Source organism: Artibeus jamaicensis, unplaced genomic scaffold (genome assembly GCF_021234435.1).
Source record: "Artibeus jamaicensis isolate MK-2021 breed Jamaican fruit bat unplaced genomic scaffold, CSHL_Jam_final scaffold_3151, whole genome shotgun sequence".
Taxonomy (NCBI): domain Eukaryota; kingdom Metazoa; phylum Chordata; class Mammalia; order Chiroptera; family Phyllostomidae; genus Artibeus; species Artibeus jamaicensis.
In genome coordinates, this window is record NW_026522037.1 from 5,380,907 (window position 1) to 5,405,789 (window position 24,883).

The 24,883-nt window shown below is 54.0% G+C and overlaps 1 protein-coding gene across 2 annotated transcripts in view; it reads left to right on the plus strand.

Annotated features, from left to right (window-relative positions):
• The window catches only part of SH3PXD2B (SH3 and PX domains 2B), a 76,283-nt gene that overhangs the window by 15,276 nt on the left and 36,124 nt on the right, over window positions 1–24,883 (plus strand). For both annotated transcript variants that reach the window (XM_053656981.1, XM_053656982.1), the window contains exons 2-3: window positions 10,049–10,129; window positions 20,388–20,463. In XM_053656981.1, coding sequence (XP_053512956.1) covers window positions 10,049–10,129; window positions 20,388–20,463 — 157 coding nt within the window. The remainder of the gene's footprint in view (window positions 1–10,048; window positions 10,130–20,387; window positions 20,464–24,883) is intronic.

Sequence of the window (24,883 nt, forward strand, 5' to 3'; positions counted from 1 at the left end):
CCCCATCCCCCAGAAGGGAGCCTGGCACACAGAGGGCACTCCATCTATATTTGCTGAGTGAATGAATGAATGGCCTGAAATGTTTCCAGTGGAGCACCGAGACACAATTCGATTTTCACTTTATTTTTTTATTTTTATTTTTTTAAAGATTTTATTTATTTATCTTTAGAGGGGAAGGAGAGAGGGAGAGAAACATCAATGTATGGTTGCCTTTCATGCATCCCCTGCTGGGAACTGGCCTGCAGGGAACCAGCCTGCAACCCAGGCATGTGCCCTGGCTGGGAATCGAACTGCGATCCTCTGGTTCGCAGACCTGTGCTCAATCCATTGAGCTACACCAGCCAGGGCCGATTTTCACTTTAGAGAAAGTGCTCCCCCCTCCCGGCCAGGCCCCCGGCTGCACCAGGTGGTGGGTCAGAGATGCTCGGCTCCAGCGTCACCTGCCCCACGGACCGGGCGCTGAGGGAACGCAGCCCTAAGCCGAAGAAGCATCTCGTCTGCCACAAGCACTTGTGTTCAAGCCCAGTTCCAAGCATGCACTTAATTGAAAAGATTGAAAAGAAAAAAGCTGGGCCCCATCTGGTGTGGCTCAGTGGATTGAGCGCCAGCCCATGAACCAGAGGGTAGCCAGTTCGAGTCTGAGTCAGTACACAGGGCTGCGTTGCGGGCCAGGTCCCTGGGTGGGGCGGGGTCAGAGGACACGGGAGAGGCAACCACACATTAATGTTTCTCTCGCCCTCTTTTTCCCTTCCTTCCCCTCTGTCTAAAAATAAATAAAATAAGAAAATTTAAAAACGAAGAAACTGGCCACTCCCAGTGTGTCACTTGCTGTGGCACCTGAGCCTGATGATCCCTGAGGCTGACGGGACAGCAAGGCTCTGGCCATGGAGAACGGGAGAAAGAAACAGGATTCAGAAGCTAAAGGGCTGGGGTTGAATCTGATGTCACCTGCTTCCCAGCTGCATGACCTCAGGCCTGGCGTCACCGCCCCGTGCCTGGTTCTCCGCCTCTCCACCCCTCCATCCTGGCAGGCCTTTCGAGAGGATCACATACGATCTTCATTTAGCGCCCAGCCCCCGGCCAGCGTCGGGGTACACTCCCCGGCATAGTCGCTGTGTCCGTCTTGGGCCCTCGGTCACCTGGGTCCGGCCTCACCCCGACATCCTGTGATTCCCTCCTGGGTCTCACAAGCATTGTGACACTTGGCAGCATGTGTCTGGGAATGACTTTAAGACGTGAGCACGTGCACTCCAGCACTTCCGGTGGCGGTGCCGCTCTGCGGTGTTGGGAGCGCAAGCTCAGCAGGGTGTTGCAATGCCAGAATGAGGTTGGGAGCGCTGACCTACATAAGCCAGATGTTGGGCAGACAGCTGGGGAGAGCCGAGAGATCGGAACCAAAGGGAGCTCAGAGCGTAGGCTCCGTGGGGAGCAGCAGAATCATGTTTCCCATTAGTTCAGCCTGAGGAGCCCATCCAAACTGCTGGTGCTCTCGGCTCCCTCTCCCTCTCCCCTCCTCTCTGCTCTTTCTTCTCCTCCCCACTCCCCACCTCCTGTCTGTGCTTCACCACCTTTGGCTGGAGCAGCCTATTGCCAGAGAAGTGATCTGGAGCCCAGCCAACTCGTTCCCAGGCTGCACCCAGGATCCACCAACCCGGAAACCCAGCCAGTGTGGGAACCTGATGGGGACAGGGCAGGGGCACACCCATCTTTCAAAGGTGATATTTTTAAACCGAGGACTCTAGACTCCTGGGCACCCTCAGACCTATTCCTGGGAGCCTCCTCAGCAGGAAGTAGGTTTGTCTGGAACTTGGATCTAGCGCTGCTACTAACTTCAGGGCTGCATGTGCTTTGGGGTTCATGGTCGCTTTGGCGGCTGCAGGGTAAGATGGCTTTCATCGTCCTGGGCTGGGGGACTTGCTGCTGGCGCCGTGTGGCCCGTGAGCAGAAGCTGTTGCCCCTCAATGTGCTCTGCCCCACTCCCTCCACCTAAAAAGGGCTCTGCTCTTTCTCAGGCTGCTTCCAGCCCTCCTCCCTGCTGGCTGCGTGGCCTCCCTGAACTCATAATCCCAACCGTAAAATCAGCAATGGTCTAGAGCAGGGCTTTCAAATCTTTGAAAGGCCTGAAACTCCCTGCTGTTGTTGGCCTGTGCAGGCCGAGGAGGACTGTGGGTAGTGCTAGAGCCCAGGCCCCGTCTAAACGCTCTGCAGATGGCTGCCTGTGGCAGTGAGGACCCACGAGCTCTGGTGATGGGGCCCGCAGGCTGCTGGGTGACAACCTCGTCCACACACAGAACGCTCCAAGCGGTGCCGCCCAGCGGAAACCAGGGAAGACTGCCCAGACTCCCAGCCCCCTCATCAGGATCCCGGGGCTTCTGGCAGGCCAGTTTGACCGGCAGCCTAATCGCTTCTAAGAGCTCTCCAGATTTAAAGTCATCTGGGCAAGTCATTGTGCCGGAGGCCCAGAGGGGCACGAGGATCTTGCAAGGAAATTTGAACCTCGTCATGGAAGTGGCAAGAGTCCACGGCAGAGAGTGCACCACCGAGCAAGTCCTCGCCCCTCTCGGCCCCTCCGCTTCCCCGTTTGTAAAGTGGACAGGTCGCTCTAGGTCAGGGATGCCCAGTATTCAGCACGCATCCCGGCCTTCTGGTGCTCCTGGCAGACGTTGCTCACAGATCTCCGAACTCCGTCTTGCTGGTGCTGTGTCTCACAGCCCCAGCCCGTCTGCCCGCTGGTGCTTTCTCGAGATGTTTGCTTCTGTCTCCCAAGTCCTTCCAGGCCACCCACCAGCCGTGGAGCACCGGGGAGGGCTTACAACTGGACACAAGCTGTGGGCTCCGTGACCTGTACACAACAGCGCCCCCGGTGGAGTGAGGACGGCGCGGAATTCCACGAAAAGAGCCCTGTCCTCATCCCCGACCGAGCCTGCTCCTGCCTCTGCAGACCCCTCTACGACATGTTCTGAATTCAGTGCTTTTCTTCCCATGGATTCACTTTTTTTTTTTTTTTTTTTTACTTAAATTATTTTTAAAGGGAAACTTGAGCTGTCTGCCATACATGGAAAACCAAGAGTGCTTGCCAGAATCAGAAGGAAACTAAATAGAAAGGAAAAAGAAAATCGGTGTGTTAAAGCTCCTCCTGGTTAGTGTTGCCTGCCCGGAGGTCTTCCATCCCTTCCTGAAGAAAAGAGATGAGTGAGCGGTGGCGAGGGTGTTGAAAAGCCGTTCTCGCAGCCTTCCTGGGGGTGCGCAGGGACCAGCAGGAGCTGACTTTCTCACCGTGGGGTCCCTGCGTCTTAGTCCTGAGACCCTGTGTCACCCGAAAGTGGCTCCTGCACCCCGTACACCTCCGTTCCTAGAGACACAGGCATTGGGGAAAGACTATAGGGCCCTTGGGACCAGACCCTTCTGCACCTCCACTTCTAATCCTCCCCCTAAAATTGAACCTCTGGCCACTGCAACCCTGACCACAGTGGAACCCCAGTGTCCTTCGGCCACTGTGGCAGCCCACCCTTCTCACTGATGCCTCCCAGGAACGGCAGCCAGGTCTTCGCCAGCCCTGGAAACCCCACCAGGTACATTTGCAAAGCAGAGTGACATTGGAGGGCATTCTCCTGAGTCTCAGAGATTTCATTCATGGGCAAAAACACCTTCTCTGGTTGTCAAGTTCATAAGATGGAAGTATGAGATCACAGCACTCCGGAGGAGGGACGGCCACTGTGTCATGCTCTCCTGTCCCAGGGATGGAGTGACCATGGAGTTCTGGGGCCTGTCCAGAGCCTCGGCCACGGTCAAGGATCTGGGCCAGTGGGTCTGCAGGCCCAGGGCTGTGGGGGGCGCGTGGGCCCTGGGCCCACTTCTAGCCACCACTTACCTTTGCCCAGGCCTGGCTGCTGGTGTTTTTCAGCGTCCTCTAAGCCTCGTTCTGGTTGAGATTTTCGTTTGTGGATGAACTGACTTCTAGGTGGTTGTCACTTGGAAATGGGACCTAAATTCCTGGGGGCTTACAGGGGGTCCTCCAGGCCCTGGCAGCCCCCACACCATCGGGTGAGGCTGGGCCTGCCGAGGGCACTGGGGTGAAGGGGTTAGGACACATTCATCGAGCATTCTCTCTGCAGTCCGGCCGTAAGCAGAGCTTCTAACCAATGTAGATTCCATTTCCGGAGCTTTCAAAATAAATCTCGTTTGAGCTTTACCACCGCCAGTGAGGTAGAAGAGACAAACACTCCCATTTCCCCAAGAACACAGAAGCTCAAAGAGACAAGGGACTCACCCTAAGTCAGAGTGAGGCAGACACAAGGCCCCACTGCGGTGTGGGTGCCCCTTCCCGCCACCCCCACTGGCCCCAGCAGCTGTAACCACGCCCAGTAGGTGCTCCATGACCTGGAAGGATGTACAGAGTGGGGGCCTCATCATTGAGCCCGGGGTAAGGGGAGAAGGTGGCCTGGAGTTCAAGGCCACAGACGTGGTTTTTCTTAGGAAAGTGACATCCCCCTTTTTCCTGATTATAAAAGAAAATTCATTGTAGAAAATCTGGAAGGTACAAGAAATCTTCAAGAACAGAATTTTTAAACAGTTCTGCTTATTCCTACTAACCCAGGGTAAAAAAGATACATCTCAGTGGTTTATATACATGCACACCCATATGTATATGCAGTATGGTCAGTCTGCATTATTCGCAGATTCCATATTCGGGAACTCGCCTGCCTGCCGAAATCTGTTTCTCATCCAACACGGATGCTCTAGCACTTTCACGGTCGCTGGTGGACACGGGCATGTGCGTCACAGCAAAACCGTTATGTCCAAGGTACACGTTCCCAGCTGAGGTTGAGCAAGGTGACGCTCTGCCTCCCTGTTTTCGCTCTTCTGCTCCAGACAGGTGTCTTTTTCATGCTGTGTCTTCGTGCCACATTTTCTTAAACATCTACGTGCTTTTCCTTGGTCATTTTAGGGTTTAACGTGGCCCCAAACGTAGCGCTGATGTGCTGTCTGTTCCTAAGCTCAGGAGGGCTGGGCTGTGCCTGACAAAGGAAATACGAGGGCTGGGTGCCCTTCATTCAGGTGTGGCTTAGAGTACCGCTGGCCGTGAGTTCCATGTTCGTGAATTAACGTACTTTAAATAAGGTTTCTTTAATCAGAAACACGCAAGGCTGTGACAAAAATGTAACCAGAAGCTCATAGGAACCTAACCTCCTATTTCCCCTAGAAGCAGTGGTCCAGTATTCACTAAATTAGGGTTCAGGATGAGTTTATAGAAGGTAACTATGCAAACACTCATATTTAGGTGCAACGTATATATTTTTTTGAGATTGAGATTACATTGCATTAGCCAGTCTTTTTTTTTTTAAATTTTATTTAGCTATTTTTCAAGTACAGTTTTTTTGTCTATTTTTCCCATCCCAGCCTCCCCCGCCCCTTGCTCCCCACCTCCCTCCCATTTCCACCCCCCTTAGTTCTCGTCCCTGTGTCCTTCCTATTTGTTCCTCCAAATCCCTCCCCCTTTTTCCCCCTTAAATTCCCTTCCCTCTCCCCTGTGGTCGTTGTCCCCTTGTTCTCTATTTCAGTGTCTTTGGTTTTTTTTTCTGCTTGCTTGTCTGTTTTGTTGTTTAGCTTCCTGTGAAAGGTGAGATCATATGGTATTTGTCTTTCAACACCTGGCCTATTTCACTCAGCATAATGCTTTCCAGTTCCATCCATGTTGTTGCAAAGGGTAGTAGCTCCTTCTTTCTCTTCGCTGCATAGAATTCCATTGTGTATATGTACCACAATTTTTTGATCCATTCATTTACCAATGGGTACCTAGGTTGCTTCCAAGTCTTGGCTATTGTAAATTGTGCTGCTATGAACATTGTGGTGCACGGGTTCTTTGATATTGATGTTTTAGGATTCTTTAGCCCATCTTTTTTACCTGCTGTAGTGCCTGAACTTCCTCCTGTACATCACGGAATTCTAGTAGTTACACAAAAACCCTCGTCACGCCCAAAGGGGAATTAACAGGAAAGCCCAGGCCCTCTTCGTGCGTCATAGAAGCCACGGGTGGGTGGGCAGGCCCTGGAAACAGGAACTGGAGGGCTCTCCTTGCCTCTCTGCAGGCTGCGTGTCTGTCCCAAAGTACAGAGGTGTCCCGACTGCAGCCATCCTCCTGGATGGAGCCAGCGTGCTCAGGCCTGATTCCAGACGCCTGAGAAGAACTGATTGGCCGACCTGGATCAGGCAGCTGTGTCTGGGCTAGTCAGCAGTGGCCATGAGACAGGCAGGACTGGTGGCATTTCTGAAGTGGAGGGGTCCATGGTGGACTCTGGGCACCTGCCAGGAGTCTTTTTTTTTTCTTTTCTGTCTTCTGAAAGCAGTGTGAGTTGGAGAAAGGGGTTTCTGGAGGCCCAAGGACAGGAGTTGCTGTGGCTCAGGCCGCAGGACACCGAACGCCATGCATGAGCAGGTGGGGTTCTCCATCTTCTCTGTGGTCTTCTGGCAAAGGCAGACTGACCTGGGACTCAGGGACAGTCCTCACCCCAGGCAGGAAGTCCAGAGCAGGCGAGGTCCTGATACCATGTGGTGACACCTGGCATTTGGACCAGACACGGAGCTCCCCTCTCCTCCGGCTGAAGCCCAAGGGTCGGGGTGGGAGAGGACAGGTGCTGAGTCTTCCGGCAGCTCAAGAACTTGTGCTCCAGGCTCAGATGACCTGGGCCTGCGTACCCAGCACCATGGAGGGCAGCCCCTCTGTACCCCCATGGGGACAGGTGGGTGGCTGTGGGACGCTCACCTGTAGAGGCAGTGAGCAGAGACGAGGTCTCCCTCAGCTCTAAGGACTTGCATTTGGCTCACAGTGGTGAGGATGACAATAGCTTCCCTTTACACCGTGCTAAGCCCTGTACATGCGTGTTCTCATTTGTCACCCCAAATCGGAGGTTAGAACTACTACATTCCCCAGTTTTTACAGAGAAAGAAGCTATATGGCAAAGAGGTTAGGCCACTTTCCCAAGACCATACAGCCAGTTGACCACACCTGGATTCTGGAAGCAGAATCCAGGCCTTCTTAACCCCTGAACCCCACAGAGCACCAGCATGCTCTCAGAACGAGAGAATGAGCAGGCATCTCCTCACTGGCCCCAGGCCAGCAGTGGCCAGCTGTGGCCAGCTGTGGCCAGCTGCTGCGGTGGGGGCGTGATGCCCTGGTGGCAAGGCCGGCAAGGTAACCTGGGTCAGGTCCTCTGCACTCGTAACTTGTGACCTCGGGCAAGTCCCTGCACTGCTGAGCCCCCGTCCGTCACTAGGAGAACTGGGCCACGTTAGCCTGCAGGTTCGTGGGGATCTCCTGGTCATTGGCCCGCCTCTCCCCCGCAGCCCCACCCCACAGCCCACCTGTCTCCACCACTGCATCTCCCCAAGGACTTAGAGGAAGTGGAGGGACCCAGGACTCCTGGCCCTGGGGACACTGGGCCCTGGGGGGACCGAGGCCTGAGGAGTCTGGACTTGGTGAAGCACACCAGCTGCGTGCTAAGGTTGCGTAAGAAGTGATTTCAACCGTGGCCATTTCCTGATCGGAGCCTCGGGTCGGGGAGCAGGGGGAAGATCCTGTGGCCCCCAGACACCAGTGTGGGCTCTGCACTTCCTCACTCCCAGAGAACAGCAGTCCCAGCCGCCCCCTGAGAGTCCCTAGTCTGGGAGGGGCTGGGGGACAGAAGCAGAGAGGACAGGCAAGAGGGGGGACGCGACATGGAACGTTGCTCAGCTCCCTTCCCACAGACCCCAGGCATCATGGCTTCGAGGGCTTGACCGCCTGGGGTCTGGTTTCTTCCTCATCTGTCCTCGAAGCGTGGATCTGGGACATCATCTCAAAGCCTGGGTTGCCTTGGTCCCCGAGGAACAGAAACAAAGGAACTCAAAGGGGCTTAAACACAAAAGGAAGAGTTTGGGCTTCTGTTGTGATGATGTCACGGGACTCAGCCCTTCCACCCCCTGCACTCTGCTTGCTCCTGAGTCCAGATGCTTCCCACCTGGTAACTCCTGCAGCCACTGAAGTGGGCGAGGGGTCTCTTTCCCTGTCAGGCCACCCAGAGTCCCAGCATAGTCTCGCTGGCCCAGGTTCAGGCAGTGCTCTGGTTGGCCAGCCCTGGGACATGTGCCCACTCCCTTTCACAGAGGCAACAAGGACAGAGTGGGTCAGAGGTGATCCTCCAAAGAAATCTGGTGCTGTTACCAAAAGAAGGGGGGTGGGTACCGGATAAGGAGGAACACCAGACCAGGGCTACCAGGGCGAGCGGGGCGTGTACGTCAGTCACTGAAGTGAGTCCTCAGGGGAGGTCACTGTCCCCGAGTTAGAGAGAGAGGCACACCGTGTCCGAAGAGGCTGGCACCTTGTGAGTCTTGCCCAGCAGCAGAGCTGCACAGGGACACTTCTCATTCAGAAGCCAATGAGAATGCGACTCAAGTTCAAGTTTAGAGGTTGGTTCCAATGATCCAATTAGACCTGCCGCATCGTTCTGGACTGTACGTACAGCTCATTAAAAACCGTAAACAAGGGATCAAGAATCGTGTAAGCAGAGGTTTTTTCCCCCCATTTATGGATGTAGGCTTTTTGGTTGGTTGTAAGACAAAATAAAATCTTAAATGATCTTTCCCTTTTTTCCCCTCTTTTTTCTTTAATCCACATTGGCATTGTTCTTGACAGGTAGGTGGCCATCCAGACTTTGCTTAAACATCCCCCAGGGATGGAGGACCTTTGGTATGTTCTTTTTTGGGCCTCTTTCTTGAGGGTTGGAACCCAAGTCCCAGGGCTGACTCTTACTGGCTCTGATTGGCCCAGCACAGGTCATGTGCTCACCCTCCAGCTAATCACCATGGCTGATGAATAGTGCCCGCCTCTGTATCTAAGGAACTGTGGGAAGGAGGTTCCCAGAGGAAAGTCAAAGTGCCCTGGTTGGAGGAAGGTTAATCATACGGCCGCGTGTTACTTATCTTCGTCTACGTGTGTGTTTCTGTCCCGCTAACCCTTGGCTTGGGGAGGGCAGGCGCCGGCCTGTGCACCCCCAGGGCCTCTGACAACACAGTTCATGTCTGAACAGCATCTCTCTGCTTCCAGAGAGCTTTCCCCTACATACAGGGCGGGGCAACATTAGGTTTACAGTTGTTCATATGGAGAATAATACAGTAATTAATAAGTAATACAATATAAGCGTAAACTGTTTTGCATGCTCACAGCTATAAACCTACTTTTGCCCCGCCCCTACTCTGTTATTGTCAAAAGCACCCTGCAACAACAGATGGTGGTGCCAGCCAGGACTGGGTGATGGGGGTGCCAATCGCAGCCTTTGAGTGTGGGGGAGGGGCCCCCCAAGCCCACCAGAGTCCCCAGCAATGTGCCTCGGATCCTGCTGCTGCCATCCCAGTTTGCTTGCATTCGTCATCGATGTCATTTGCGGTATGGTTCCAACCTGTGACAACGGTTGGAACGTGGTCCTGTGGTTTATAAAGTGGTGCCGCCTTTGGAATCAGATCGGATCCTCACTGCGTCACACTAAGCAGGTGCCGGGGGTCCATTTCACAGGTGGAGAAACTGGCACTCGGAGGGAGAGAAGGCCTGGACCCGGACCCCGGCGAGAGGAGATAGTGATGTGGCTTAGTTTGGGCGAAGCGTGAGGAGGCCAAGAGCTGCAGTTCCCTGTGACTTCTGGCAACAGAATTTTGAGAATGACTCTGGCCAAATAAGTAGTCAGCCCCCTGGCTCTCTGACCTGTGGGGAGCAAGAGATCCTTCCCAGCGAAAACCGCAGCACCTCCTGGGATGAGCAGGGTGCCAGTGCTTTCCCAGAATTTTCTTTCACCCACAACTCTCAGAAGGAGAGGTAGTCATACCCATTTTCCTGAGGAGGAAGCTGAGGCTCGGGGAGAACAAGTAACGTGTTCCCAGTCGTACAGCTGGTTGGCGGAAGAGCCGGGATTCCAACCCAGGTCATCATGACTCTGAGCCTTGTCCTTTGCTCCCGAGTCCTGGAGATGGAACAGGCTCCCTTGGTTGTAACTCCTGTGTCCTCTGTCCCTCTCTGCAGGTCTACATCATCCGGGTCACATGGTCCAGCGGCTCCACGGAGGCCATCTACCGGCGCTACAGCAAGTTCTTCGACCTCCAGGTAAGGCCTTCGGATCTCCAGTGATGGCGGGCGGGAAGGACTGTAATTGGACCCACTTTCCAGTCTGGATTTCAGAGCCCAGACCCTCCCCTTCCCCCTGGACGGACAGTGTTCTTTTTTTATTTCCTACAATTAAAAATGACATCCGTGTGCTCGCGTCGGCCCATATACTAGAATTGGAATATAGAAATGATTGGCGTGGCTCCTGTACATGGGTGACATGCACATTTGTGGGGAATTCAGTTTTGTTTTTCAGAAACATCCGTTCCTTTGGGGACCTAAGTAATGTGCTTCCTTGCTTTATGCTTTCGTGGTCAGCATTTTCCAAATTAAAGAAAGGCTGCCTTGCTGACTGCTCCAGAGTGAGGCCCCGTCTGGAAGTCTGGATGGCTTTGGAGTGCAGATCTTGAACTTGTGTTTTATTCAAGGACACAGATGTCTCCAGTCATGTTTAGTGAATGAATGAATGAGTGAATGAATGAACTAGCAACCAGGAGCACCACCAGTCCAATAGGGTGCCTGCGAATGTGGCCAGCTCCGTGCAATCCCACGGGCACCGGGGTCAGAGAACTATAATGTGGGCCAGTAGCTGTATCTTGATGTCACCAAAGGCCAGCAACTCAAAGCAAGAGTGTCTGCGACAGAAGTCACAGTGCCTAATACGACATGATAAAGTTCTCTAAAAACACAGGCCTCAGGAGGAGATAGGAACTTGCCTGGCTTCCTGAACCGTCAAGTCCTCCCTGCTGTGTAGTGAGGGACTCACCCTCACCCTGAGCTGACTCTCTTGCTATCCTCTGTGTGCCAGGTAGGACATTTCAGGTGCAAGCGACAGAAACCCAGCCCAAACCGGCTTAAGTGAATGGGGATTTTTTGGCTGGTGTAACTGAATGTTCCTGGAGAAGAAACCTTGTGGGCTTCAGGCACAGCTTGATCCAGCATGTTTCACTGTGTCCTTTCACCCTGTTTCTTCCTCTCATTCTGCATCTCTGCTTCCATCATATTGGCTTTGTTCTCAGATCCCACGTGGTCGCGAAATGCTCTAGGCAGACTCACTGAGCTGGAAAGAGTGAAAGGTCACCTCCCAGATGCTCCAGCAGACACGGGGTTGTGTTTCATAGGCTCCTCTCAGCCTCGAGATAATTGAGGAATGCGATTGCCGGTGGGCTTATCTGGGTCCCTGCTCTGTCCCCACAGGTGGGGGGTGGAGGCCGAGACCAGGAGAGAACAGCTGGGATCCCAGGTACAGGAGGTACTGCTGGGCCGGCAGAAAACAGCCCGCCCTCCACATGCCAGCCTGACCCCTTGCCTCACCTGTGCTCTCGGAAGTTTGGGTGATATTAGCCATAGGACCTCCTCTGCTCCTGAAACTGTCAAACAGGGTTTTCAGGGCTTGTGGTCTATTATTTCCAAGAGAGGCGGGGAGATAAGAACACACTCCTCAGCAGTTACCACTAAAACAATCGCCAGTGCCTACCTAACTGCTGAGAGTCACCGCATAACGTGAAGGAATGGAGATACCAGGTACCTACGTTTTTATGGTGCAATGAACTAGTGATGTGTTCACTGTGTAACACAGTCAGACGGTCTGGTTCAAGGAGGCCGGGCAGCTCCCTGGCCAGGGTCACTGTGGCCACAGGATCTGCCATTGAGCCTGCTTCCTTTTCCCAACCACCTCTGTAGACCAGCTTCCTCCACTTGCCTGTCGGCCCACATCCCCCAGGCAGCAGATTCCGGTGTCCGGGACTGAGAAGCAGATTGTCCTGCATCAGGGTCCACTCTGAGCTTGTCAGCTGTGGCTGGAGAAGTGAGGTCACTGGTACAGCTTGAGCCAAGGGGTAGGTTCGAGGAGAGGCGTGGGGAGGAGGCCCCAGAAGCACGCAGGGAAATGGCAGACCAGGAGGAACTTGACTGTGTCATCAGCTTCCTGTTCCAGGATAGCCCAGGGCCTCAGACCTTGACTGCTGGGGTCCTGCAGACCTGGGTTCAAGTCTCAGCATTTTGCTTCCAGCTTTCAGCTCGGTGTTGCCTCCGTGTGTTTCAGAGCCTCAGCTTCCCCCTCTGCACGTTAAGGGTGAAAGCACTTTCCTCATGCATCTGGTGTGACAGAGTCGTACCTTTCTCTGTAAGCATGCCAGCTGTCATCTGCTGTCCCTCTGTTCAGATGGGACTTGCCCAGGGTGACATTGTTTGGGAACGTTTGCCGAGGCAGGATCACGGGGCTCCCTGGCCCAAAGCCTGGGCTCCCTCCACTCTCCTGCTCTGACTCAACTTTCTCATTTCGACCAGAACTTAGGAGGGAGGCTTTCTGGCCCACTCAGCACACTTGGTGATGATGGCGGGGTTGCTGGAACATCAGTAACTGCCTCGGACTGCCCTCCTGAAACAAAGTCTTCCAAAGACAGGGCTTCGGCCCCTTTAAGGAGTCCCAGATGGGCAGCTGGTGTGGGAAAGTCATGGAATTCCCAGAGGGTCCTGCTGTCCTGGAAATGGCCTGCCTTCCACCCCCACAGCCCCGAGGGCGATGCTGGAAGGAGTTAGGGCAGGACCCAGAGTCAGCTGTTCTGAGGACCCGGCGGAGGCCAGCCTGTGTGTGGCTGTGGCACCCTAGAGCTAGATGATTTCATGATCCCAGCCTCCCCTCCCTCCTGTCTGGCGAGTAGCCTTGGTTTTTGCAGAAGTAACTTGGCTTAAAGAGTCTGGGGAGGGCCAAGCTTTCGTGGAGGAACAGCTAAGCCAGTGTGGTGTAATGGAAAAAGTCAGGAGACTTGGGGCCCAGCCACCTGGGCTGTGTGGCCTTGGGCACACCCCTTAACCCCTCTGTGCCTGACTGCCCTCATCAGTGACGCAGGATGATGGTACTAGAAAGAGCTGGCCTTCCTGGAACACGGACTGCTCAGCATTTAGGTGTGGTGACTTGTTCAATCCTCAAAAAACTTACGGAATTATACAGATGAAGAAACCAAGATGCAGAGAAACTGAGTCATTTGCTCTAGGTCACAGCTAGAGAGCATGAGAACGTGGTGTGAAGCTGGCAGGTCACACCGAAGCCCCCAGTCTCAGCCACGCTGCTGTCCAGCGCCCTGCTGTCTAGTGGCTACTTCACAAGGGTCCTGTGGAGTTAAAAGTGCTGATGTGTGACGGGCAGAGGCAAACCCGCAGAGAGAAAGAGCCGATTAGTGGTTGCCAGGAGTTGGGACCGGGGGGAGGGGCCGGGACTGGGAGAGGCCGATGAGTGCTGGTATCTCTGTGGTGATAAACATGTTCTGGAATTAGACAGTGGGGATGGTTGCACAACCTTGTAAGGAGACTAAAAACCACTGAAGTGTATACTTTTAAAGGGTGAGTTCCATGGTACATGAAGTCTATCTGAATTTCTTGGGGTTTTTTTGTTTGTTTTTTTTGAAGTGATGATGTGATCAAGAGCAGTTTCTGGGCTGTCAAGCCCTGCGCAAATGTCGGCTGCTGGGAGAATCAGGAATTGGCCTAGTTTAGAGCAGGAGATGATGCCAGTTTCATGGAGTGGGTAGGACCCTGGGCTTTCATCCCAATGCTGCTACTTTCTGACCATGAGAGCTTGTTTTAGCCAGAACTGTTTTAGCTGCAGATGACAGAAAGCCAGTCAAGATAGATAATTCAAAAAGAACATTGGTTAGCTAACGGTAACTGAGAAGATGACAGGTATTTGGCTTCAGGTGTGGCTGGATCTAGGGGCCACAGTGTGAGTAGGACCTGCCTTTCTCCACTTGACTTTCTTCACATCCAGGCAGGTATTGTCTGGTATGATGGCGGCCCCAGGTCCAAGCTGTAGCCAGCAGGTCTGCTTAGCGACTTGAAGAAAAGAGCAGCGTGGCTGGGATTCAAGCCCAGTTGTGGCCGACTCTGAAAGTGACACCCCGCTGCCTCTTTGAGGCCCAGTGCTACCCTCGAATCCCTTTTTCCAAAGATACGTTTACCTGCTAGAGTTCTGCTGGGAGCCGCCCTGTGAAGGCATCCCTGTAAGACGCGGGCAGTCTACCCTATGGAGGGCCGCTCCAAGCAGAACACAATTCCTTCACCAGCAGGCTTCAGGTGTCTGAGGGGTCTACATTGCCCTGCGACACGAGACCTTTGCCCTCTGAGTTTTCCCGCTGGTTCCTTGCATTCCCCAAGCCGAGGGGCATGGCCATGGCGGGAGGCCTGGCTTCCCTTAGGGAAACACAGTTACACGTTGGCTGAGCCGGACCCCAGGTGTTCAGAAGGGGACTTCTGTCCCAGCCAGAGAGCTCAGGCAGGGCCTCCTTCCTGGAGGAGGTGACATTTGAGCAGGGTCTTGACAACGAGTAAGGAGTCGACCATCTGGGTAGGACGGGAGAGGGCATTCCCTGTAGAGGAACCCGGGTGTGCAAAGGTGCAGAGGCGTAAGCGAGCCGCGCTTTTAGCTGGGCGGCTTTGCAGGATTCTGACAACAGAGGCACGGAGCCAGCTGGGTCACTCTGCCTGGCAGGGAGCTCTCCGGAAAGCCCTAGTGCCACGAGTCCTGAGAGCAGGAACCCTGCGTGCCCTGGGGACCCAGAGAGCTCCGCTGCTTTCGGGAGGAGTGGTTTCGGAGACGCAGCCAATCACAGAGCAGATGGCAACCGTTGCTGCTTTCAGGAGGAGTGGTTTTGTAAGCGCAGCCAATCACAGAACGGACAGCAAGCTAGAGCCACGCTTGCTATTCTCTCCGGAGAAGGGACCTGAGACCTGGTGATTGGAGAGACTGTCCCATGTTGCACCATAGACACCACGTGTTTCCTTTCAATGGAGATAGGACTAACCGGTCTCCCCAGGAGCCCCGGTGCTCCACCCCAGAAGCCAAAGGGAAGGGAGTGTGGTCCCCCGTCTTTTCTGGGGGCCGGTGTAGGGGTGGTGACCGAAGGGTTCTCACTCCCCACGTGGGCCTAGCCCAGCTGCGAAGGCCCCTCCAGCGAGACCCCAGCCAGTGCTAGCTAGGATTGCACCAACCGTATTTGTCCAAATAGCGCCTTGGTCCGGACCTCAGATACACTCTTCCCGCGACCTTATCTTCTGAAACTGAGGTGTGCCTCCCACATGTACCAGGGAGAAGGTGGTGGAGGGGATTGGCTGAGAAAATGCGGGCCTGGACAGGGGAGGGGCAGTAAGGGTGAGGGAAGGGGGTAGACTGGTGGGGTGCAGGCTTTGTGTGGCACGTCCACCAGAACGCCAGGGCACCCCGACATTTAGACAGATCAGCTCATCAGGGGACAGAGTCCCCAAACACAACCCACCACGCATTGCAGAGCAGGCCCAGGTGCATTATCAGGTCCTGTTCTGGGGACCACGTGGCTTTTCGTCCATCAGCAGTTGCATGGGACAGTCACCCCGGCCCTTTTCCGCAGCTTGCTCCAGCTGTTCTGGGACACAGGGCTCTGGGGAGACGGGGCCAGGGAGCCAACCCCTCCCAGTCCGGCCTGCTGTTAACACGGACCACGTGTGGGCCTCCACACCAGCCTCTTTGGTATTTTCCTTGGACAGCGCATCTCCCTTCCCTCCACCACAAGCTGGGGGCTTGAAAACTGCTGAGGGAATGTTCTCTCCTGCTGGCTAGAGGCTTGTGATGTGGCTGTCTGACGTGGCTCCCCCCCTTACTCCCCCCCAAACTGACTCACTTTCCTCCTGGGTTTCTAGTCCTCACCCCAGCACCACTTCCTCTTATTATGGGGGATGGGGAGGGGTGTGGTTTTTCTGGTTTCCAAGGATACTGTCTATGGTTGGACTTCGCTGGGCGTGCCTCTGGTTCTGCTGCTGCAGACAGCCTGGGTCTGGGGTCCCCGTGGAGGGTCTGGAATGCTGCCTGGTCTGCTTCGAAGTCAGTGGCTGCCAGAGTGTCACCACCGTTCCCTGGACGGAAGCTGCTTGGGGCCTGTGAATGCAGACACACTAAAGCCAAAAGCAAAACAGCTCCCAGGCCCCTGATCTCCTGTCCCTGTGAACAGCAGGGACCAAGAGGATGATTAAAGGGAATGAAGAAAAACTGGGGAATAGCCCAAAGTGGAGGGTGAGTATCGTAGTCCAGCCCTGGCCTGTTTGGTGTGGTCAGCACTAGTTACGTGAGGTGATTTAAACGTAATTTAGATGAAATCAAATTGAAAGTGGAGATTCTCAGTCACAGGTGGCCACATCACCTGGGGCCAGCAGCTGCCTTCAGGGACGGCAAGGTCTAGAGCGTCTCCATCGTGCCAGGAAGTCCCGCTGGACAGCCCAGTGCTGGACACTGAGGGGCTGTGGATAGGCTGGGTTTTGCCAACCTTAAAACACAGCCTCGTAGCCCTGGCTGGTGTGACTCAGTGGATTGAATGCTGGCCTGCAAACCAAAGAGTCACTGGTCCGATTCCCGGTCAGGGCACGTGCCTGGGTTGCGGGCCAGGTCCCCAGTTGGAGGTATGCGAGACGCAATGGATTAATGTATCTCTCACACGTCAGATGTTTTTCTCCCTCCTTTCTTCTCTCTCTAAAAATACATAAGTAGCCCTGGCTGGTGTAGCTCAGTGGATTGAGCGCGGGCCTGCAAACCACACGATTGCGGTTCGATTCCCAGTCAGGGCACATGCCTGGGTTGCAGGCCAGTTCCCAGCAGGGAATGCACGAGAGGCCACCACACATTGATATTTCTCTCCTCTCCTTCCCTTCCCCTGTAAAAGATGAATAAACAAATTTTAAAAAATACATAAGTAAAATCTTAAAAAACACACACACACGCAGCCTTATAAGGAAATATCGTTCATCCTTGATAAGGAAGGAAGTTCCAACACAGGATCCAACATGGACGAACCTAGAAGACATGCTCAGCCACAAAGAACAAGTACTGAATGGATCCACTTACGTGCAATACCGAGAATAGTCAGGTTTATGGAGTCAGAGAGTAGCGTGACGGGTACCCTGGGCTGGGAAGGGGCCTGGGAGTTAGTGTTTGATGGCCACGGAGTTTCCGCTTGGGTTCCGGGGTTGGACCATGGGAATCGTTACATCCATGTGAATGTTCTTAGTGCCTCTTAATCGTGCACTTAAAATGGTTGAGATAATAACTTATGTTATGTATACTTAACACAAAAAAAACACATCACCTTACAAACTACTAAAAATTATTCTGCAATAACTTTTTTTTAAAAAGATTTTATTTATTTTTATTTTTAGAGAAAGGGTAAGGGAAGGAGAAAGAGGGAGAGAAACATCAGTGTGTTGTTGCTTCTCACATGCCCCTTACTGGGGACCTGACCCACACAACCCAGGCATGTGCCCTGACTGGGAATTGAACCTTCAACCCTGTGGTCCGAAGGCTGGCACTCAATCCAATGAGCCACACCGGCCAGGCCAAATAACTTTCCAAAGAAGATATTCATGATGGGCAGAGCGCAAGGACGGTACATTTCTTCTTAAGCACCTACAATGCCCCCAAAGAGTTCATACTCATCATTCCTTCCCACAACCCCTGTGTTCTGTGTTCCTCATCACACAGACGGTAAATCAGACCCGACAAGTGAGGTATCTGGCTAAGGGCGCGCAGCTGGCAAGAGGAAGCACAGGGATTAAACTCAGGGCTGTCTGGCCCCCGGGGATAAAATACCTGTGGTTAGACTTTGCAGCATTAAGCGCCCATCTGCTGCCTCAAATTAATAAATAACACTTCCGCTCTTTGGGCCACGCTCCTCTGGGTAAAAGCAAGTCAGGACGAAGCGTGAGAGTAACTTCCTGTGAGAGAGCAGTGCAGACCACGGGGAGGTCTGAGCTACAGCGCTGCACAGGGCCTCTGGGCAGGGGTGCACATTCAGATGGGCCCCGGGCACCCAGAAGAGTGGCCACAGGCACGGCGGGGTGGCCGGATGACTGGTGCGTGCGTTTGGTTTTTTTTTTAAGTTCCATTTCATGGTGTTCCGACATTGTCTTATTAAACGAAGTTGAGAAGGGAAAAAGAAGATAGTGTTAGACAAAACCTATAAATCCTTAAAACCCTCTACAGCAGAGCCTGGCTAATCACCCTGCTTTTGAAAAGAAAGCGTGCTGTGTACCTGTGTGTGGAATATTAAACTTTCCCCATCGCAGGCTGATTTTTCAGGTTCACGTCACCCTCCGCCTAAGAGAGTGGTCCTCAGGGAAGAGAACTGCATTTAGATTAAGGTGTTTGAATTGGCTAGATGACCGCCTGGCAGAGTGGCCTGAGGCCATGCACTGCCCCTCTCTGCTCCCTGGCGCCCCCATCTGTGACAGGGAGACCGTGCATTTATGTCATGGTATTCTTACAAAGGTCAGATAAAATCACGTGTGTGAGAAGGCTTGAGAACAGGCAGCTGCCAATCATGTTGGTCGAGGGTACTCGTTAGTATTTAAGATTAGTAATATGAATATTATTAATCAGGGGTACTCGGCAAACATCTCCCGAAGCTGCTCCCTACCACATCTCACTCAGTTGCGTTCATTGCTTTTGTCTGTTTGTACTGAGGGCCTACTGTGTGCCATGTTGGAAAGATCCTGGATTCCTAAAGGGAAGCCTGCCTTTTCCAGCGAGGCCCGCTCTGGCCTCACCAGTTGCTGAACAATGTAGACCAAGCATTTTCCCCATCGCCCCGCAGCACAAATAAAACCACAGCTTTGGTGGGCAGCCCTTCAGGGTGCTGGCCAAGCTGAGGCTGACCCCCCCCCCACCCCAGGGTGTCACACAGCAGCACCGAGGAGGCAGGGAGCTGGAGCTGGGGTAGATGGCCCTGTTCCCTGAGTGCTGAGGAGAGTCCTGTTTAACTGTCTTCACAGCACCTCTGAGGGCGGCAACGTGGCGGCAGAGAAGCACGTGGGCCACAGTCTCCAGCCCCAGCTCCTGCTGGCCACATTCTTTCACTTCTCTGGGCTTTGGCTTCCTGGATAGTAATGTCCACCTTAAAGGAGCATTCTGGAGATTCAGTGAGAGCATGCCTAAAGAATCTAGTGCATGCTTAGCACACATACATGGTTTTCTTCTCATCTGCTTCATATCTTTTCTTACCCCCTAAATGCTTCCACAGCAGCTGTGCTTATTTCTCCTGGGCTACTGGAAGCTTCTGTCATTCTGTCAGAGGGACACATCTTGAGTGCCAGGGTGGCTTTTTCTCTGCCTGAGTCCTGGGCCCATGCACTAGTCAGGACGGGTTAGGATGTGCTGCTATGACAGCTAGCCTCGCTATACTACAGGGTTTATTTCTCACTCAGGCTCCCTGTCCGTCAAAGGTCCTCGGGGGCTCTGGACCCTCACTCCAGGACCCTCACTGTCAGAGAAGCCACCGTCTGGAATGTGGCCAGTCACCATGGCAGAAGGAAACAGAGTCACGAACCACTCATAACTCTTCCACCCCAAGTGACACGTGTGTCCTCCACTCACATTTAATGGACCACATCCCACCTCAAGGGGGTGGAGAGGTTCAAATCTACCACGTGCACAAATGTAGGACCAGAAATCAGTTGGCGGCGTTAATGATACCACGGCTTTAATCTGTAGAGTAACCCTGCCAGCTGGTATCGTTAGGACTGACTTAAAGATGAGGCCCAAGGCCTCCCTTCCCCGAGACCACCAGTTGCCCATCTTTGTGGTTTTGTATATCGAATCAGGTATTTCCCATTAATTCCTTCAAAGGTCAGAGAGGCGTTTGTTGCACGAGTGAACTGCTCTGTTTCCGCTCCTCCTCTGTCCCCACAGCACCCGCACCTCCCTCTCAGGGCGCTTCTGACACCTGCAGTGGTCAACTACCTTTCCAGCCTCCTCTCCAGACTGGGAGTCCTTCATCACTGTGCGCCACAGGCCGGCACGGAGCCAGGCACAGAGCTGCCTGTCGAACCCACCGCAACCCGCCCCCGGGGGGGATCTTCATGGGGCAAGCGAGTGTAATGACTTGTCTCCATGGTTTGTTCCTTGGCACCACCCAGCAGTTCTTAGGAAACAGGATGACCCGCCACCCGTGGAATTCCGGTGGCCCTGCAGGTGCTGTCGCATCCAGACCCTGGGGTGGGAGACCCCCGGGGAAACCTGGGATGGTCTGTCCTAGCTCTCTGAGCCTTCCCGAGTCTGGCAGCCTTGGACATAAAGAACTGTTTACATGGGGATCCTGGGGCTCGTTTACAGCATCTTCTCCATCAGTCCCGGCTTCTGAAAAGCAGAACAAGGTGAGCTTTTGTGTGTCAGGTCTCATACTCCAGATTCTTCCTTTAAATGTCAGAGGTGCATTTATCCTGTTTGTTGTCCTCCCCTGTACAGATGCAGATGTTGGACAAATTCCCCACGGAGGGCGGCCAGAAGGACCCCAAGCAGCGCATCATCCCCTTTCTGCCTGGTAGGTGAGGCGGGTGCTCTGAGACGGGGCCGGTGGGGCGCCCGGGGTGGCCCCTGGGTCTCTCGATGCGTCCTCCTTGGGGCACTGTCCCAGTGACCAGAGTCTCAGTCATTTGTGGGTTTTAGTGGCTAAGAGCATGTGCCTTGGGGTTAGGTGTTATGCCATTTACTAGCTTAAGACTCAGTTCTTCCTGCGTCTAAAATGGGAATAACGAAGCTCATAAAGTTTTATCATGAGTGGCATCTATTACGGCTGCCGCATCAGTTTTCTATGGCTGTGTAACAAATGGCCGCCAATTTAGCCGCTTAAAAGAGCACGCATTTAATATCTCACAGTTCTCTTGGTCAGAAATCCCAGTGGGCTCAGTGGGGTCCTCTCTTTAGGGTCTCACAAGGCCAAGATCAAGGCCTTGACTGGGCTGGGCTCCTATGTGGAGGATCTGGGGAGGAATTCAGTGACTTGCAGCCCTGGAACCCAGATGCCTGTAGCCTGTTTCCTTGCTTCCGGGGGCTGCCTGCATCCCTCCTCCCCCAGACTGGCAGCGAGGCAGTGATTCCTTCTTGGACTTTCAGCATTTGCGACTGCCCCTCCTGTGACCCGTTGGAGGAAGCCGTCTCCTTCAAAGGGTTCCTGTGATTACGTTGTACCCACCTGGCTGATGCAGGGTAGTTTCCCTCTCGGAAAGGGAGCCATGGCCCGAGACGTAACAGACCACAGCTGTGAGATCCAATCACAGGCCCAGGCTCTGTGGATTGGGGTGGGACATCTTCGTGGGTCCGGGGGCATTTTAGAAATTCCACCAGCCTACCTACCTCGGACCTCCTGGGTACCAGGCACCTCTCCAGGTGCCGTGGAGCAGTAAATGTGACAAGGGCGCCTGCTTTTGAGTCATTCCTGTCCCTTTCCCAGAAAAACCCCTTACCAAAGGAATAGCATCAGCTCAGATAAGCGGGCTACCCAGTGCTGCTGTCTCCATAGCAACTGCTGACTGGGTGTCTGTCTACCGTGTGCCCATCGCCGGGCTAAGTACATCGCGTTCATTCCCTCACTTCATCCTCAGAACAGCCTTGCAGGGTAGTCGTTACAAACGTGCCCATTTCACAGCTGCAGGCACCGAGGCTCAGAGAAATTATAATCACTCGCTCAAATGGTAGCGCTGGGGTCCAAACACAGGGTGGGCCCAGCTCCAAAATTGGTGCCCGAAGTCTCTCGGCCTGGGTTCCAACCCCAGCGCTCTCCTCGTACGCCCTGGTTCCTGGGGTGCACCCTGAGTTTCATTTGCAACCTGGAGGTGACGATGGCACATAAATAGCAGTGGTGAGTGCCTGCACAGAGCTGGCGACAGGCGAGCGCTTCCTGTTGCTTTTACACACACACCCTCAGCAAAGCAGTGGTCGCCCCAAATCACACATATTTCGAGCTGGAAGGGCCCTTCAGATCTTTTCATTTTGCAGAAGCAGGAGCAGGCCCAGCGAGCGGTGGGGGAGACGCCCCGGTCACCCCAGAGCCAGGCCCCGCTCCCCCACTCCAGGGTTCTTCCAGATGCTGTCATTGTGGCTGGGGTTTAGGGACAGGGAAGGTGTGTTTGCCAGACCCCCATCCACTGGGAGGGTCGTCTGCCTGAAAGAGCTAATGTTTTTAGTTCTTCCACGAGGAAAGTGTGCAATCACACTGGAATTTCTTTTCCCTACTGGAGACACCCGGGAGTGCCAACTGCAATAGCCAAATGTCATTGCTCCAAGCACGTGCTTTGGAGTCAAACAGACCAGCCCTGAGACCTCCACCCCGCCCTGCACTGAGCCTCAGTTTCCACGTCTATCAAATGGGACATGATCCCTGCTTCACGGGCTTCTCCCCCGGACACATAGTAGGTTCTCTGTAAAGGCAGAAACAGGGCCCAGCGACATTCCTTTGGCATTGCTTGGTGTTTCATATCTTGGAGTCCGACTTCAGTGGTCAGTCTGAATGTTCACATTGAGCTGGACTGTAAATGTAAGATTTTCTCCACGGTAGAAAAGGAAAGCAGTGAGTTTTAGGTCTTTCCTGGATGAAAGGCAAAACCGGCTCTGGAGAAACTTCCCAGGAGAGGGAGGAACTTGAGCCGACCCTCTCCCAAGCCCCTGAAAGCTTTCGTGGTTACGTAATTCGTTTCCACCCACGAATTCATGAGAATACCGTTCTCAGGGACTCGGCTGACTTCCCTACTCAGGACACCCACTGTCGCTTGGAGAGGTCCTGCTGGGCCCCAGGACGCCTGGAGCATCCCTTCCCAGGCCACCTCCCAGCTTTTCCTCGAGGCCAAGGTCAGGGACCCAAGGGAGAAAGTTCCCTCTCCTAGGGGTCACTTTTCTGCCAGGCCTGCCCTGTCAGCAGAACAAAAGCAGGTCTGACATTAGCACAAAGGCAGGGGGAGGGGAGAGCCGCCCTCTGCAATTTTCCACCCCAGTAAGAGCTGGGGCGGCCAACTTGGCAGAGGACGTAGCTTGCAAATTAAAAATTACAGTTTGGCCTTCGTCCACTGTGGAAAACAAAAGCCTGCTCGTTCCCACCAAAGGCTGTTGTTCTCCACACTGAGCACCCTTTCCACCCCAGGCGGGCTGGCCCAGCTGGCCGGCGAGGGATGGGTGCAGGCCGGCTCACCCTCTTCCCCACGACTCACGCGGAAACACTTCACATCAGGTGCAGACACGCCGGCCGCGGCCTGTCCTGAGCAGTAACTCCAGCTCTGCGGAGGGTGAATGGCGAATAGGCCAGCAGGAGGCAGGTCTTAAGAAATAAAGCTGGGGGCTCACACATGCTCTTCAGTGCAGAGTGTAAGGCAGCATCTTCTAAACAGTTGGAGCAAAACGGAAAGACATTGCCCGTTTGTGAGGGCCTTGGGCCCTGCACAGCGTGTGTGACAGAGACGACCACAAAGAGAAGGGGCTGTGTGCCCACGTGACAGACGAGGAGACCCAGCCTCTGGTGGCAGTGCGTCTCCCAAGGCGGTGCTGTCAGTAAGAGGCAGCCCTGGGATCCACACCAGGCTTCCCGTCCCACTGAGGCTGCACAGGGAGGGGAGTGATGCCTTTGTCATTGTGTCACACCCTGTGGGGACACCGAAGGCACCTGAGTTCTCTGTCTGTGCCTCTCAGCCCCTGCAGGCCAGGTGGTGGGTGAATCCCCTCTGATGGCAGCCTTGCTCTTGGGGGCCGGGGGCGGGGCAGGAGGGGCGTCGGCACTGCCAGCCCCGGGCCTGTCGAGCCGGCTCGCACCTTCTCGGGAAGGAGCCTGTGCCCCCCACTCCACACCCTCCCTGTGGCTTACAGAAGGGGAAGTTATACCCAAATGGGACTGAACCCTTTTGGAAGGGACTCCTCTCCCATTCTGAGAAGGAGCTTAGAGGGCGGCACAAGGCTAAGGGTTCCAACTCCCACCCACGATGGCGGTGAATTGATTCTCACAGGGACTGGGCATGGGAGAGGGAGGCGGGTGGGAGGGCTACCAGCCCTCTCTGGCTTTGGGCCCGGGATGCCCAACATCCTGCGAGGTCGGGGCACTCCCCCTCAGGGAAGGACGGCCTCACCCAACACGGCAGCAGGGTCCCTGCCTGCTGGGGAGCGCCCTCCGTCCGTGCTAAGAGGGCAGGCCCCCAGCGCTGGCACACTGAGGGTCCGACTAGAACCTGCGCCCACCAAGTGGACCTGGGCTTTGCATGTGGACCTTTCCAGGAAAGTCAGATTGTAAGCCCCTTCCCCCGTGGCTGCATTATTGGCCTTTTTTGTTGTTGCTGTTCTGAATGACTTGGAAATTTTCTGATTCTAGAAGCCTTACATGTTTATGGTAGAAACTTTGGCAGAAGTATAAAGAAGAAAACAAAAGTCTCTTTCTTCCACTCCTCAGAGACAAGCACTCTGAACCCTGGGATGTACTTCCTTCTAGATTTTTCTAATCATGGTATATCAGAAATGTGATCGAATTAAACCTATGATCGTCATTAACAAAGGAGATTCCTAGTTATTAAGGGCTATGAGGAATATGTATTTTATCTCACTGTGACTTAATTGGTGGACATGAGAAAGGAAGCTCAATTATGCTGACTGTAGCTACCTAATTTCCTAATGGTGTTGTGTTTTTTTTACCCAGAAGCAAGTTGTTTGATTATTTTTAAATGTTGAATTAGCTAAATGGTCTTTTTGGCTTCCAGTCTTCCTTGCCAGCTTGCATTGCAAATCTTTCAAAATCAGTCGGCTTTCTCCTGGCACCCCTTTCGGTTCTGTCCTGCCGTGGGAACGTGAACCTTGCCTGCCATCCTGTCCCCACTCGCCCAGGCTTGATCTTAGAACAGGGCTTCATCTCTCCTTGCCCCGCCAGCTTCGTGACCCAGACTCTGCTCCTTGACCTCAGACCAGGGTTGGTGAAGCTTCTAGCGGGCGTCCAT